This window comes from Scyliorhinus torazame, chromosome 30, assembly GCF_047496885.1.
Source record: "Scyliorhinus torazame isolate Kashiwa2021f chromosome 30, sScyTor2.1, whole genome shotgun sequence".
Lineage (NCBI taxonomy): Eukaryota > Metazoa > Chordata > Chondrichthyes > Carcharhiniformes > Scyliorhinidae > Scyliorhinus > Scyliorhinus torazame.
Genome location: NC_092736.1, coordinates 30,156,329 through 30,174,004, shown reverse-complemented (window position 1 = coordinate 30,174,004; position 17,676 = coordinate 30,156,329). Strand labels below are relative to the sequence as shown.

The 17,676-nt window shown below is 51.7% G+C and overlaps 1 protein-coding gene across 1 annotated transcript in view; it reads right to left on the bottom strand.

Annotated features, from left to right (window-relative positions):
* Nucleotides 1-2,861, bottom strand: part of LOC140404483 (semaphorin-7A-like) — a 74,421-nt gene extending 71,560 nt beyond the window's left edge. Inside the window, exon 1 of the mRNA XM_072493091.1 lies at nt 2,592-2,861. Within this exon, the coding sequence (XP_072349192.1) occupies nt 2,592-2,676 (85 nt within the window). The 5' untranslated portion in view covers nt 2,677-2,861. The remainder of the gene's footprint in view (nt 1-2,591) is intronic.
* Between the last annotated feature and the right edge of the window lie 14,815 nt (nt 2,862-17,676).

Here is a 17,676-nt window from a genome sequence, read left to right as displayed (position 1 = left end):
TTGTTGGTATAATCCTTTGCTGGGCACTATGAAAAATCACTTGGAAGGTTCTCCACTGTTCCTCAACTGTTTCACCATAAAGTCTTTGCTCCCAGTCTACCTTAGCTAGTTCTTCTCTCATCCCATTGTAATCTCCTTTGTTTAAGCACAAAACACTAGTGCTTGATTTTACCTTCTCACCCTCCATCTGTATTTTAAATTCCACCATATTGTGATCGCTCCTTCCGAGAGGATCCCTAACTATGAGATCCTGAATCAATCCTGTCTCATTACACAGGACCAGATCTAGGACCGCTTGTTCCCTCGTAGGTTCCATTACATACTGTTCGAGGAAACTATCGCGGATACATTCTATAAACTCCTCCTCAAGGCTGCCTTGACCGACCTGGTTAAACCAATCAACATGTAGATTAAAATCCCCCATGATAACTGCTGTACCATTTCTACATGCATCTGGTATTTCTTTGTTTATTGCCTGCCCCACCATAATGTTACTATTTGGTGGCCTATAGATTACTCCTATCAGTGACTTTTTCGCCTTACTATTCCTGATTTCCACCCAAATGGATTCAACCTTATCCTCCATAGCACCGATGTCATCCCTTACTGTTGCCCAGATGTCATCCTTAAATAACAGAGCTACACCACCTCCCTTACCATCCACTCTGTCCTTCCGAAAAGTTTGATACCCTCGGATATTTAACTCCCAGTCGTGACCATCCTTTAACCATGTTTCAGTAATGGCCACTAAATCATAGTCATTCACGATGATTTGCGCCATCAACTCATTTACCTTATTCCGAATACTACGAGCATTCAGGTAAAGTACACTTATGTTGGCTTTTTTACCTCTGTTCTTAATCTTAACACCTCGATCAGTAACCTCTTCTAAGTTATATTTCCTCTTAACCTTTCTCCTAATTTTCCTTGTCGTCGAACCCACATCTTCCTGTAACAACCTGCCGCGTCGCTTACCATTAATGTTTTCACTTCCCGTTTTATTTCTTTTAGTATTCCTGGTCCTATTCACTGAGCTCCCCTCAGTCACTGTACCTTGTACTGTCGCCCTTTTTGATTTTTGACTATGGCTTCTCTGCCTTACACTTTCCCCCTTACTGCCTTTTGTTTCTGTCCCTGTTTTACTACCTTCCAACTTCTTGCATCGGTTCCCATCCCCCTGCCACATTAGTTTAAACTCTCCCCAACAGCTCTAGCAAACACCCCCCCTAGGACATCGGTTCCTGTCCTGCCCAGGTGCAGACCGTCCGGTTTGTACTGGTCCCACCTCCCCCAGAATCGGTTCCAATGTCCCAGGAATTTGAATCCCTCCCTCTTGCACCATCTCTCGAGCCACGTATTCGTACATGAAAAGACATAGGACATACGACAAATACAAAATGTCAATACGTAGACATCGGGTGAAGCATGCGGAGTGTAATACTACTCAGTAGACAGGATGTGTAGAGAGATCAGTTCAGCCCATAAGAGGGTCATTTAGGAGTCGGGTGGGGGGAGTGGGCTTGGGTGGAGTATTCTTTCAGAGGGTCGGTGCAGACTTGATGGGCCGAAAGGCCTCTTTCAGTGTGGATTCTAGCATTCACTTCTGTCTCTTTTTCAAAGTCCCGCTCTGTTTACTCTCACCTGATGACTGGAGAGTAGGATGGTATATCCAGCAATACAACTGCATTGCCAAACGTTGCTGTGAGTACAATACAGGTCTCTGGCTGACGTTATGAAAATGTGGCCACTGTTTCATGACAAAAATGTTGGCTATTGCAAAAGAACCCCATGTACTCAGGATGTACTCACCCATGGTTATTGCACATTAATCAATGCATTTATTTTACGTAAAACCATTGAAGCAAGAGTTTGCTGCTTGTGCCATCAATCCCATTACCAACAGAGAAAAATTATTTCGGATCACAGCAAGAGAGATAGAGACTAACCGAAAGAGAGATTGATAGACCAGAGTGTTATGGTGAAATAGGGATTGATTCAGAGACAGATAACAGAGTTACAGATCATAGAATGACAGAAGGCATGAAATAGGCCACTCTGCCCATCATCTCCCCTCTAATCCTTCTACCAATCGCTTTAAATCCATGCTCACCCCATCCACCCCACTCCGACCTGCCACCGACCTCTCTCCCAGGAGAGTGGGTCTTTCCCATTCCCAATCCATCCAGGCCACTGGCCACATTGTACCCCCTCGACTAAATCCCCATTCCCTCACCCCCACCCCAGCCCCTATTTAGACTCCTGGAGAGACCTGGCCAGAGATATAGGTGGAGGAAAGGAGATAAAGATAGAAAACGAGATGGGGAGAGAGAGAGATAGAGAGAAATGAAGACATAGAGAGTGATCAAACAAAACCAGGAAGATTTGGATCGGTGCATGAATACGCATTAATAAATAAACAGAGAGAGACGTGGAGGTCAGTGTAAATCTGTCTGTCCTGGAAACATGGATCACCTTGTTCCACACTGGCAGCTCCCCCCCCGCCGCAGAATGGGACACAGGACCCTCCCGATAGACAACGACCCTGCCCCGCTCCACCCCTCCCAGTGGGGCTCAGGACCCTTGGGGCTTACCTATCAGGGACAGCTTGAGCCGGGGTGAAGTTCGAGCTGAGGCGCAGGCGAGCAGCTGGAGCAGCAAGACGCTTCTCGGAGACATGGAGAGGGCATCCAAGTGTAAATAAAGCCTTTGGTTTTGTTTCCCCCCCCAACCCTCCTTCCAGCCGAGATGGTGGTCCGTGAGAGGAGCCGGCTGCCAGAGGCACTGCGTGTGTCGGTGGATTTCCTCTGCTGTGTCTGTTTCAACCACGCCACACTGCGTCAGTACAGGCGATGGCAGAGAGGATCGGCAAGGGTCCTGTTCAGAATGAAAGATGAATAACTGACGCCTGAGTGAGCAACGTGCTTTTTACACATTGCAGAGGGGTGGGTGGGTGTATTCATCAAAACCATTAATCCACTTCTCCCCTGGTCTTTACCTATTCCTGTATCAACCCACAACTCACCACACACCTTATCAGCCTCTTTTTGCTCTATTTTTCCACCTGCCTGTCCGTAATAAGAATAATAATCTTTATTGTCACAAGTAGGCTTACATTAACACTGCAATGAGGTTCCTGTGAACAGCCCCCAGTCGCCACACTCCGGCGCCTGTTCGGGTACACAGAGGGAGAACTCAGAATGTCCAATTCACCTGACAAGCACGTCTTTCGGGACTTGTGGGAGGAAACCGGAGCGCCCGGAGGAAACCCGCGCAGACACGGGGAGAACGTGCAGACTCCGCACAGACAGTGAGTCAGTGGGAATCGAACCTGGGACCCTGGCACCGTGAAGCAACAGTGCTAACCACTGTGCTACCGTGCCGCCTTCTTGTTAAGGGATGGACTGGGGGCAGCACGGTGGCGCAGTGGGTTAGCACTGCGGCCTCACGGCGCCGAGGTCCCAGGTTCGATCCCGGCTCTTGTTCACTGTCCGTGTGGATTTTACACATTCTCCCCGTGTTTGCGTGGGTTTCGCCCCCACAATCCAAAAATATGCAAGTTAGGTGGATTGGCCACACTAAATTGCCCCTTAATTGGAAAAAATGAATTGGGTGCTCTAAATTTTTAAAAAAGGAGATGGACTGGGCTCAGTAAGCAAAAGTCATCCTGCTCCCTGATATGACCATGGGCTGCTTTCCCCTTTTTTTTTGGGGGGGGGGGGGGTGTCTGACTGGACCAGAGCCGCACTTCTTTTAAGATTCTAATGCGGTGCGGAAAGATCGATTCGTTCCAGGACTGATAATATAAGAAATAGGGGCTTGGTTATTTTATAAACAAACTTTATTAAAACAAAAGGAAAGAAAATAATATTTAAACCTTTAAACTTCAACCTTAACAATAACAGATTATATGCAGCTTCTTAACCTTAACACACTGGTTCCCATTAAACAGCACTTTAAATGAACAAGCAGCTCTCATTCCACCGACACTGGAAGGCAAAGGCGATACTTGAATTAGCCACTTTTCTGCTGTTCGGGAAATTCTTTCCGAACCCTTTTCACAAAGCCTGTCCCTGTGGCAACCTTCATGACCTCCCTTGGTCGCTTTGTGAAGCCTTCTGCCCGAATCTGTTCAAAACAGGATTCTTTCTCTTTCTCACTAAGCTCCGCCCAGCCCCTCAAACAAAGGTTCTTTCCTAGGGTTTCCAGACTTGAACCCATCAGCGTTATCTTGGCTATTTGATTTTCCCACTCCCGCTTATACGAAAGGACAGAGCCATGCTGTTGATATGCAACTAACCTCCCACTGACGGACAAAGAGGCCACCCGACTCAGTCATGAGCTAATAGCTGGTCAGACAGGAGTGTCCCGAAGGACAATGGATCTCGAGTGACTCACCCTTGCTGAATAGGGTCGCCCGCTTTATTCCCACTAACGGGTTTTGGTCCGAATGGGATAATATAACTCATGCCAGCTGTGGGCCTATCCTGCTGACTCTGTGCTAACAGGTTTTTTCCATCAGTCTGTTTGGGTGTGGAGAGGATGCCTCAGCTTGTGGAAGAAACTAGAATTAGGGGTCAACTAAAAACAGACACGGGGGAGGAGAAATCCTTTCTCTCAGAGGGCCGGGTGTCTTTGAAATTCCCTTCCTCAAAAGGCAGCAGACGCAGGACCTTTGCATATTTTTAAAGTTGATTTTGATAGATTCTTTTTTTTTAAATATATTTTATTGAAGTTTTTTAAACAAAAATTTTCCATTTTTACAACTTAGTAATAAAATATACATTAAACGTTATTTAAATACTATATTAAACTAATGAGAAAAAAAGTAATACACAAAAAGCAAATATCAACAACTAGCATAAAAAGAAAAAGCAAAACAAAAAACAAAGCACAAAATAAACACTCCCCCCACCTTCCCCCCTCCCCCCTGGGTTGCTGCTGCTGTCTTTTCTGTTTTTCCATTATCGCTCCGCGAGATAGTCAAGAAACGGTTTCCACCGCCTGGTGAACCCCTGAGCCGATCCTCTTAACGCATATTTTATTCGCTCCAGTCTTATGAACCCTGCCATGTCGTTTATCCAGGCCTCCACGCCCGGGGGGCTTCGCTTCTTTCCACATAAGTAGAATCCTTCGCCGGGCTACTCGGGACGCAAAGGCCAAGACATCGGCCTCTTTCGCCTCCTGCACTCCCGGTTCTTCTGCAACCCCAAATATAGCTAACCCCCAGCTTGGTTTGACCCGGACCCTCACCACCTTTGAGATCACTCTTGCCACACCCTCCCAGAACTCATGCAGTGCCGGACACGACCAGAACATGTGGGTGTGGTTCGCCGAGCTTCCCGAGCACCTCCCACACCTATCCTCCACCCCAAAAAACCTGCTCAGTCTTGCTCCCGTCATACACATTCTCCCCGTGTTTGCGTGGGTTTCGCCCCCACAATCCAAAAATATGCAAGCTAGGTGGATTGGCCACATTAAATTGCCCCTTAATTGGAAAAAACGAATTGGGTACTCTAAATTTTTTAAAAAAGGAGATGGACTGGGCTCAGTAAGCAAAAGTCATCCTGCTCCCTGATATGACCATGGGCTGCTTTCCCCTTTTTGGGGGGAGGGGGGGTGTATTGTATTCCCTGTGCCTTCCTCCACTGCGTCTCCGCCTTACCCGTGGTCAGCAGGTCAAACTCCGTCTGTAGTCTTCGTCTTTCCCTGTATAGCCCTTCATCCGGGGCCTCCGCATACTGCCTATCCACCCTCAGAATTTTCCCAATCAATCTCTCCCTTTCTTTACCCTCTTGTTTCCCCCTGTGGGCTCTAATGGAAATCACCGCCTTCAGCGCTTCCCATATTACTCCCACCTGGACATCCCCACCATCATTGACCTCCAGGTATCTTTCGATACATCCCCTCACCCTACCACATAGCCCCTCGTCCGCCAGTAGTCCCATGTCTAATCTCCAAAGTGGGCGCTGCTCCTTTTCCTCTCCTAGATCCAGATCCACCCAATGTGGGGCGTGATCTGAAACGGCTGTAGCCGAGTACTCCGTTCCTGCCACTTTCGGGATCAGCGCCCTTCCCAGGACAAACAAGTCTATCCGGGAGTATACTTTATGGACGTGTGGAAGAAGGAAAACTCTTTACCCATCGGTCTGGCAAATCTCCACGGATCTACTCCTCCCATCTGCTCCATAAATCCCGCTGCCGGCCTTCTCCCGGTCCTGGATCTGGACCGGTCCAGCCCTGGGTCCAGCACTGTGTTAAAGTCCCCCCCCATTAGCAAGCTTCCCGCCTCCAGGTCCGGGATACGTCCCAGCATTCGCTTCATGAATCCCACGTCATCCCAGTTCGGGGCGTATATGTTCACCAGCACCACCGCCTCACCTTGCAATCTGCCACTCACCATCACATACCTGCCCCCACTATCCACCACTATGGTCTTAGCCTCGAACGATACCCGTTTCCCCACCAGTATTGCCACCCCTCTATTTTTTGCATCTAACCCTGAGTGGAATACCTGTCCCACCCATCCTTTCCTTAGTCTAACCTGATCCGCCAGTTTCAGGTGCGTCTCCTGGAGCATGACCACATCCGCCTTCAGTCTCTTTAAGTGCGCAAACACCCTTGCCCTCATAATCGGCCCATTCAAACCTCTCACATTCCACGTGATCAGCAGGGTTGGGGGGCCATTTACCCCCCCCCCCCCCCTCGTCGACTAGCCATCCCCTTTTTTAAGCCAGCTCCTCACCCAGGTCCCACTCACCCGTCTGTCCCCCAGACGGCGCCCTCCCGTCCCGACCACCTCGTCTCGTATCAGCTCCCCCTTACCCCTTACCCTCAGCAGCAGCAACCCAGTTAGTCCCCTCCCCCCGCTAGATTCCCCTCTAGCTTGATTGCTCCCCCCATATTGCTTCCGGGAGTCAGCAAACTCTGGCTGACCTCGGCTTCCCCCGTTTATCCTTTGACCTCCCTGCGTGTGAGGCCTCCCTTCCTTCCTGCGCCCATTTTTCCTGCCACAATTTCCATAGCGCGGGAACAAACCCGCGCTTCCCTCTCGGCCCCGCCCCTAATGGCGCAGTTCCCTCATTCCCCTTCCCTGTCCCCTTTTCGCTGGCGCCCACATTTCTTCGCGTCCCCCCCCCTCGGGGGGGGAGAAAAAATTTCCCCGTCCAACATTATTAATAATTAGCCCTCCCCTCTCCCCACTTTGCATTTCTGTGCCACCACCTCGCTACCTCTCTCCAAACATCAATTTCTCAAGTCTAGTCCAATCTCTCTTCCTGAATGAATGTCCATGCCTCCTCCGCCGTCTCGAAGTAGTGGTGATTGCCCTGGTGTGTGACCCACAATCTTGCCGGCTGCAGCATTCCAAATTTTACTTTCTTCCTATGGAGCACCGCCTTGGCCCGATTGAAACTCGCCCTCCTTCTCGCCACCTCCGCACTCCAATCTTGATATACGCGTATCACCGCGTTCTCCCACTTGCTACTCCGTGTCTTCTTAGCCCATCTCAGGACCATCTCCCTGTCCCTGTAGCGATGGAACCTCACCACTATTGCTCGTGGTGTTTCCCCTGCCTTTGGTCTTCTCACGAGGACCCAGTACGCTCCCTCCACTTCTAGGGGGCCCGTTGGGGCCTCAGCCCTCATTAGAGTATGGAGCATCGTACTCACATACGCCCCAGCATCAGCTCCCTCTGTCCCTTCGGGAAGACCTAAAATCCTTAGATTCTTCCTCCTCGAGCTGTTCTCCAGGGCTTCCAGCCTTTCTGTGCACCTCTTATGTAGTGCCTTGTGCGTCTCCGTTTTTACCACCAGGCCCTGTATCTCATCTTCGTTCTCGGCTGCCTTTGCCTTCACTCCACGGAGCTCCATCGCCTGAACCTTTCGTGTTTCCTTCAATCCCTCGATTGCCAGTGACATCGGCGCCAGCACCTCTTTCTTGAGCTCCTCCACACATCGTCGGAGGAACTCCTGCTGTTCCGGGCCCCATACCATCTGGGCTCCCTCGGCCGCCATCTTGCTTCTCCCTTCTCTGCCGCTGCTCCAGAGGATCCACCGCAATCTGGACACTGCTGTCGCTCCTTTCCATCCACACCCGGGGGGACTCCTTTCTTTGTCACCCCACACAGGGTTTGGCCGTAAAAAAACTTCCGTTGGGACTCCCGATAAGAGCCCAAAAGTCCGTTAAAACGGGAGGTGCCGAAACGTGCGGCTTAGCTGGTCATCGCCACAACCGGAAGTTCGGTTTTGATAGATTCTTAATGAGCATGGGGTTTAAAAGCTGTAAGGATAGGTGGGAACATGGAGCTGAGATTACAATCTAATCAAACATTATTTTATTGAATGGGATAGCAGGGACGAGGGACCGTGTCGCTACTCCTGCCCCTGTTTTCTTTGATCTTTCCCACCTGGGTGGTGGGTGAGTCCCTTGATTGGAAGGACTGGTGACCCCGCTGCCCCATCCTTTAAAAACGTTACCAACGTTTATCACGTGGGAAGCTGGGAAGAAAGGGAATGTTAAGCCCTCCAACGGAGAGCAGGCACAGACTCTGGCACAGGCCGAATGTGGCAAAAGGGGGTAGAGGATTGGGAGTTGGACGGCAAGACAGCACAATGGTTAGCACTGCTGCCTCACAGAGTTAGGGACCCAGTGATTCCGCCCTTAGGTGACTGTCCATGTGGAGTTTGCACTTTCTACCCGGTTCCTTCCTGGTGCTCCGGTTTCCTCCCACAGTCCAAAGATGGGCAGTTTAGGTGGATTGGCCATGATCAATATTCAGGGTTACGGGGATGGGGCGGAGTAGTGGGCCTAGTAGGGTACTCTGTCGGAGGAGCTGTGCGGACTCAATGGGCCTAATGGATTTCCTTCTGAACTGTAGGGGTTCCATGGAAAATTGTCCATCTCTTTCAATGAGTCAGCACAGGTTCTACGGGTCAAACAGGGGAAAGGGATAGTAGAATGGGAGCAAGAGGGCAGTAGTAGAACCATCCAGCACAGAATCACAGGTTGAGAGTGTTTTCAGAACTTCCCCCATTGCGACACCAGAATGTTGCCAAAATTGCAATCGAAAAATTTGGTAAATTCCTGTTACAGTTATAGAGATGGAGCACAAACAGCTCTGTAGTGTTCAGTGTTAATACTAAATATGTAAATGGATAGTCTCCATCAGCAGTGAAGTAAGATCAAATGACAACAGAGTATTCTGAGAGATAGCTCTATGTAGAGCCTCATGCTAAGCCTTGTACTGTACACAGGTTTAATAGAAAGTTCAATCAAAGGTGAAGTTTGCCCACAACCTTATCTCCAGCAGATGCTATAAATGCAAACAAAGGCAGCACGGTGGTGCAGTGGTTAGCACTGCTGCCTCACGGCGCCACGGTCCCAGGTTCGATCCTGGCTCTGGGTCACTGTCCGTGTGGAGTTTGCACATTCTCCCCGTGTCTGCGTGGGTTTCGCCCCCGCAACCCAAAAGATGTGCAGGTTAGGCGGATTGGCCACCCTAAATTGCCCCTTAATTGGAAAAAAAATAATTGGGTAATCTAAATTTATATTAAAAAATAAATAAATCCAAACAATGGACAAACCTGCCGAAGACCCACAAAGAGGTTTGCAGACGAATCAGCGCTAAAGAAAGAGAGAAAAGATAGCAAGTAAAGAGCAGAGCGACTGAAAGATGCAGCATGGGAAATGGTTGCGGGACAAGAACATTAAAAATACCAACAAAACTCAAAGGAAGGCTAGAGTGAAGAAAGGCCACTGAGAAAATCTTGCCAAAGTGCTTTGAGTACTCGAAATCAAGACGAGAAATGGCAGAAATGGATTGGCAGGTTTACCTGGCGGAGGACAGCTTTGGGGCTAATCGAGCAGATAGCAATTAATAGATCACTACCTTACTCTATGTGGTAGGCAGTAGTGCAGATGATATAACGGTCAGGCAGGACATAAACGAGGAGACAGCGACGTATGAAAAAATGATCAAAACCGTTGATTCTTATTTTAGCCTTAGAAGAAACATCATGATAGAATTTACAGTGCAGAAGGAGGCCATTCAGCCCATCGAGTCTGCACCGGCCCATGGAAAGAGCACCCTACCTAAGTCCACACCTCCACCCTATCCACGTAACCCAGTAACCCCACCCAACCTTTTTTGGACACTACTGGGCAATTTAGCATGGCCAATCGACCTAACCTGCACATCTTTGGACTGGGGGAGCAAATCGGAGCACCCGGAGGAAACCCACGCAGACACGGGGAGGACGTGCAGACTCCGCACAGACAGTGACCCAAGCCGGGAATCGAACCTGCGGTCCTGGAGCTGCGAAGCAACTGTGCTAACCACTGTGCTACCGTACCGCCCTTCAGGATCGCATTGCTGTAGGAGTTTTAGAGGAGACTTGTAAAAACTCTCTGCAGTCGGTTGAAGACTTGATCCCATCGAAGACTGCGTAGTTAGAAACACAGCAAAAGTGAGGACACAAAATCAGACTTTTATCACGTGGAGAAAAGTAGCTGACACAGTGCGGCAGCGCACCTAATCAACAACAAGGAAAGTGTGTAGACGGCGTGGTAGCCGTCCTTATTCCGTGTTTTGCTGTTGCGGGAAAGGCTGCCTCACCATGAAGAGCGCCATTCCTGCAAGAAAAGAGGCCATTTCGGTTTGCCACAGCAAAAGACTTTTAACACAAGAAATTAAAGGGGAGTCAACGAAAATTGTGTACCATCCAAAACATTGAAGAAGGAAAGGATAATGGATGCTCTTCTTGGGAGAAATCACAGGATCAAATGGGCGTTATTGGAGTGCAGATATTATAGTCAACAGACATAAATCAAGATTCAAATTAGGCCCTGGAGCATGTGTTTCAATTAATAATAAGAATCTCTATTGTCACAGGTAGGCTTTTACATTAACACTGCAATGAAGTTACTGTGAAAAGCCCCTAGTCTCCACATTCCGGCGCCTGTTCGGGTACACAGAGGGAGAATTCAGACTGTCCAATTCACCTAACAGCACGTCTTTCGGGACTTGTGGGAGGAAACCGGAGCGCCCGGAGGAAACCCACGCAGACACGGGGAGAACGTGCAGACTCTGCACAGACAGTGACCCAAGCCGGGAATCAAACCTGTGACCCTGGCGCTGTGAAGCAGCAGTGCTAACCACTGCGCTACCGTGCCACCCTATTCTTTCAGGCACTGAACAGCAAAGTTAAAACAAGACTTCCTCCGCTCTTGACCATATAAACTCCACTCGTTCGCAGTCCAGGAGGCATTGAACCAAAGGTCAAGGGGCAGTTGACTGCTAAACGTCAGTGCGGATGAAGAGAAACACTGAAACGTTGTGATCCACAACGAAGATCGTTCACGAAAAGCTTGCAACACGTCTATAAAATGTGTGTTTTGGGGAAACCAAGAAAAACCAACAGAGCTCAGCAAGGGATTTCCAAAACGATTCAGAGATCTTGGGGGAATTGAAGCAAGTATTGTTAAGCAGAACCGGCCAAAACATGGCTAAAACCAGGTGGAAGACTTCCCATGAACAGCAGGTGAAGGAATCACAACTTCATCACCTGGAATGCACCAAGCGAGAAACTGAGGAGCGAATATATCCGTTGAAACAGCAACCTACAGCGGATGCATTGTCGCGCATTCCTGTTGAGAAGGCTGTACCAGTAGGACAAGCATTTCATTGAAAGTGTGCAATCATATAGCTGATCGGCCACAAGCTTCCTACCAGCAGTAAGCAGATGCTGAAGGAAACTCGAAATGCGCAAAAAGCAGATGAAGAACGTGCTCAAAATGGAGAATTCTGCATCGCTCCTGATCTACGGGCACCAGGTGCAGAGAGAAGCGGGGTGGACCTCCTGGTGAACATGCTCTTGGGCCTGGCGAAACTTGCAATGAACAGTTCCAGGCAACGGGCGACCGAGGGGGTCGTCCTGCCCGACTGTTTGTCTCCGTCCCGTGGCTTTATTCGTGGCCGGGTGTCGCTGGAGAGGGAGCATGCGGTGTCCACGGGCATCTTTCATACCCGGTGGGCACCGCAGGGTCTGGCCTTCTGTATCAGCTGCTTTAATCTCCTTTTAATTTGGTGTTTTTGCATTTCAGGTGCTCTTTGTTTTTGTTCCGGGCAGTGCTGCTTTAAGGGGTCGGCCCCTTTTACTCTGTCACGTAACTTGCTCCCCGTAGTTCAATGAGTTCGAACTTAAAATAGTTCGAGGTGCTCCAGAGAGTACACCAGGGATACAAAGTGTACTGCATGAAATTCAGTCCAGTCCCATGGCCAGGAGGAAATGACTTTGAGCTGCTAGCCCTGTGTCATCCTTATCCCGGAGCAAAGATAACCACTGATGTCATCTTCCTTCCCACTCAGACCATGGGAATGTCTCGAAATGGACCTTTTTCAGCTCATAAGGGAAGATATTCCGAATAGTCATTGACTATAATTCCAGGTGGTTTGGGGTCAAACACTTTCAGCGGACAACCTCTGAAGCAGTCATTAACTCGCTGAAAGAAACATTTGCCACACATGGCATTTTACATTTTGTCATTTCAGACAATGCCTCTCCCCGCCCTCCCCCCATTTGCAAATGAATGACTCCAGTCATTTACCTACGATGATGGCTTTGACCACACAACTAGTTCGCCCAGGTCCCCACAAGCAACTGGACAGGCCGAAAGATGAGTAAGAAAGTTAACTGCTTTGTTGAAGAAAAACGACGATGCCAGCCGAACACTGTTGCATGACCGACCCCAGCATTTAAGAATGGTTTGGCTCCATCAGAACTTCCGATGGGAAGGAGTTGGTGGACTCAATTTCTGTTCTTCCAGGTACACACATGTCATGCCTCAAAGCCACAGATAAAGAAAGAGTAAGGGGGTAGGAGGATGGCTACCGTGGGCCGGTACGGTGGTACAGTGGTTAGCACTGCTGCCTACAGCATTGAGGACGGGGGTTCGATCCCGGCCCTGGATCACTCTGAGCAGAGTTTGCACATTCTCCCCATGTTTGCGTGAGTCTCCCCACAACCCAAAGATGTGCAGGGTAGGTGGATTGGCCACGCTAAATTGCTCCTTAATTGGAAAACAAATAATTGGGTACTCTAAATTCATTTTAAAAAAGGATGGATATTGTGCCAGTAAAGCAGATTCTAGAATCTACGCCATAGATTTATCAGAAATCCAACCAGGCCAAACCCTAGACGAGAGACCTGGGGCGACATTCTCCGACCCCCCGTCGGGTCGGAGAATCGCCGGGGACTGGCGTGAATCCCGCCCCCGCCGGTTGCCGAAGTCTCCGGCACCAGAGATTCGGCGGGGGTGGGAATCGGGCCGCGCCGGTTGGCGGGCCCCCCCCCCCGCTCGATTCTCCGGCCCGGATGGGCCGAAGTCCCGCCGATAAATTGCCTGTCCCGCCGGCGTAAATTAAATCACCTACCTTACCGGCGGGACAAGGCGGTGTGGGCGGGCTCCGGGGTCCTGGGGGGGGGCGCGGGACGATCTGACCCCGGGGGTTGCCCCCACGGTGGCCTGGCCCGCGATCGGGGCCCACCGATCCGCGGGCGGGCCTGTGCCGTGGGGACACTCTTTCCCTTCCGCCTCCGCCACGGTCTCCACCATGGCGGAGGCGGAAGAGACCCCCTCCACTGCGCATGTGTGGGAAACTGTCAGCGGCCGCTGACGCTCCCGCGCATGCGCCGTCCCGAGATGTCATTTGCGCGCCGGCTGGCGGGGCACAAAAGGCCGTTTCCGCCAGCTGCAAAAACAGACCTTGTTCAAAAATGTAATCAGTAGTAAGGACATCAATACAGTCATAACTTCTGACCAAACATGTTGTCATGGAAAGACCCTGACTCGGCTTATTCACAGTATTTTGTCTTTAGAGGGTTTAAGACGTGGTCCTATTTTGCTTTCACCTCTGCCCTCATGATGCCTTGACGCAGATGGTCCTAGGTCGTGAGGAGGTTGTGTTATTAGGACATTCCTAGATCGTGACTTTGTTATCAGGTTTTACTAAGGTCAGGCACTATTTTCCCTCTTCTGGCCTTGTATGATGCGATTATGTGGATTCTTAGCTTTGTCTAGTTTGCCAGGGTCTGGTCTTGGCAATAGCTGACACAGCTTTCTTATACATGGTTACATAAGTTGGCTATTTTTCCCATCATGCTATTGCTGAGATTGTACACTTTCACACCTCCACGCACGGGTGAGTCACCGCATTTCTGTGCAACTCGAAGAGGCCATCTCATATACCGCCGCTCTCGCAATCCTCGAGCGCATCGACGTGCGGCCTGTGAACAAGGTCTATGTGCGACATAGTCTCACTACTCGACGCCAACGCCCCGGGGAGTCACTCGACGACTATCTGCGCGACCTCAAAGCCCTCGCGCGCAACTGCAACTATCAGGCCGTTACGGCCACTCAGCACATGGAGCTCGCCGTCCGAGACGTCTACGTTGCGGGGGTCGGATCAAATTACGTGCGGCAGCGACTGCTCGAGAAAGGGGCCTAGGACCTGGACGAGACGGTGAAACTGGCGACTTCACTGGAGGTCGCTTTCCAGAGCCTCACTGCCTTTCCGGCCGAACACTTGACCCCCTCGTGGGCCCCCGACCAGAGACTACCCCAGGCCTGTGCTGCGCGCCCACCCGCTCATCATGGGGGGTTGCCTTGTTATTTTTACAGCCACTCTCGGCAGTACTGCCCGGCCCGCAACGCGCACTGCAACAGTTGCGGCCGAGAAGGGCACTTCGCCAAGGTCTGCCTCGCCAAGCCACAGCGCGCGAACTCTCAGACCCGGACTACCGACTCTCAGGCCCGCAGGCCTCGCAATGTGGCAGCGTGCCTGCGACTCCGCACAGCACCTGCGACTCACGGGGCCGCCATTTTGGCCATCCTCTCCCACGCGGCCGGCCACGTGCGATCCATGGGGGCCGCCATCTTGGACGCCATCTTCCACGACACCCGCCTCGCTTGATCAACGGGGGCCGCCATCTTGGACACCATCTGCTATGCCGCTCGATGCGTACGACCTGCTCGGACAGTCACCGGGGGGCCGCCCCAGCACAGCCGACCACGCCGCCGGTTACCCTCAACTCAGCGCAGTCACCTTGGACCAGTCGCGACCCAAGCACCTCAAGAGCTCAATGATGGCCGTCCGGGTTAACGGGTACGTGACACCTTGCCTGTTCGACTCTGCGAGCACCGAGAGTTTCATCCACCCCGATCTGGTAAGCCGCTGCTCGCCTCCGGGTCGCACTCGGTACAAATCCGAGGGTGCACTACGGTGACCTTAGCGGGACAGGGCGCTGAATACACTAATTTCCAGCTGTACGTGCTCCCAGACCCCTGCGCCCCCTTTTAGGGCTCGATTTTCAATGTGATCTCAAGAGCCTGACGCTTCGCTTTGCCGGACCCCTGCCCCCACTCACCCTGTGTGCAGCCTCGCCACTCTGAAAGTCGACCCTCCTTCCCCCTTCGCTAATCTCACCGCTGATTGCAAGCCAGTAGCCACTCGCAGCAGGCGATATAACATGCAGGACAGAATATTTACTAGGTCTGAGGTCCTGCGTCTCTTGCGGGAGGGGGTCATAGAGGCCAGCAATAGCCCCTGGAGAGCTCGGGTGGTGGTCGTCAAGATCGGGGAGAAGCTCCGGATGGTGGTTGATTACAGCCAGACCATTAACCGGTTTACGCAACTCGATGCGTACCCCCTTCCCCGGATTGCAGACATGGTCAATCAGACCGCTCACTACCGCGTGTTCTCCACGGTGGATCTGAAGTCTGCATACCACCAGCTCCCAATCCGCCCGGAGGATCGCCACTACACGGCGTTTGAGGCAGACGGCTGCCTTTTTCATTTCCTCCGGGTCCCTTTGGTGTAACAAACGGGGTTTCGGTGTTCCAACGAGCAATGAACCGAATGGTGGACCAGTACGGGCTGCGGGCCACATTTCCGTACTTAGACAATGTCACCATCTGCAGCCATTCACCACCTCTGAAATTCGGCACTCCTCAGTCGAAAAGGAGGCCCAAGCCATCGTGGAAACCGTGCGGCACTGGAGGCACTACCTCGCTGGTAGGAGGTTTACCCTCGTCACCGACCAACAATCAATAGCCTTCATGTTCGACAATACACAGCGGGCAAAATCAAGAACGATAAGATCTTGAAGTGGAGAATCGAACTCTCCACCTCTAATTACGATATAGTGTATCGTCCTGGGAAGCTCAACGAGCCCCCAGATGCCCTGTCCCGCGGCACATGCGCCAGCGCGCAAGGGGACCGACTACGGGCTATCCACGACGACCTCTGCCACCCGGGGGTCACCCGGCTCGCCCATTATATCAAGGCCCACAACCTGCCCTACTCCACCGAGGAGGTCAGAGCTGTAACCAGAGACTGCCAAATCTGCGCGGAGTGTAAACCGCACTTTTATCGACCAGATAAGGCCCACCTGGTGAAGGCGTCCCGGCCCTTTGAACGCCTCAGTATCGATTTCAAAGAGCACCTCCCCTCGAATAATCGCAATACCTACTTTCTCAATATTATTGATGAGTTCTCCCATTTCCCGTTTGCCATCCCGTGCCCCGGTACGACCACCCCCACTGTTATCAGAGCCCTGCACAGTGTCTTCACCCGGTTTGGTTTCCCCAGCTACGTCCACAGCGACAGGGGCTCGTCGTTCATGAGCGACGAACTGGGTCAGTACCTGCTCAGTAAAGGCATCGCCTCGAGCAGGACGACCAGTTACAACCCCCGGGGAAACGGGCAGGGGGAGAGGGAGAACGCGACGGTCTGGAAGACCGTCCGACTGACCCTACGGTCCAGGAATCTCCCGGTTTCCCACTGGCAGGAAGTCCTCCCCAATGCGCTCCATGCTATTAGGCCCCTCCTTTGCACGGCCACAAACCAGACTCCTCATGATCGCTTGTATATTTTCCCCAGGGGGACTACCTCAGGGGCCTCGCTCCCACCCTGGCTGATGACACCGGGCCCGGTTCTCCTCCGGAAACACGTTTGGACCCATAAGACCGATCCCCTGGTAGAGAGGGTCCAGCTCCTCCACCCTCGGGAACCCGCACTACGCATATGTTGAGCACCCCGATGGTCGACAGGATACCGTCTCCCTCCGAGACCTTGCGCCCGCAGGCTCCTCCACCACTACGCCCACAGTACCCCCGCGCTGTACCCCGCTCTTTCTCCCATGCCCAGCGCCCCCACGCCCATCTGGCTCCCGCGCTCCCTTCCAGCCGGCACACCAGTCCGCAGGAATGAAGCTCAGGAAGAGCCGCTCCCGGAGTCCACCCCTGGGGCTGCACCGGACCCACTTCCCCAGCCACCTGAAGCGGCTGCAACACCAGCGCTTCGGCGGTCGCAGCGCACGATCCGGGCGCCGGACCGGCTGAGCTTGTGACCCATCACCCCCGCCGGACTTTATTTTTTTACAGGGGGTGAATGTGGTGAATGTAAATACGGTTGATTCACCCGTTATGTTCTATGTTATTAACCCTGTGGGTTTTATCTGTGGCCATTGTATGGCTTCACCCACAGGGGGAGATGTTGGAGGATGTTGGAGCACGTACGGGCTCCGCCCATGGCTCCGCCCCTTTGAAGGAGTATAAGAGGAGCTGGCCTGTGGGACTGTCCTCAGTATGTACCAGTCGCAGGCAGGCAAAGTTGATAGT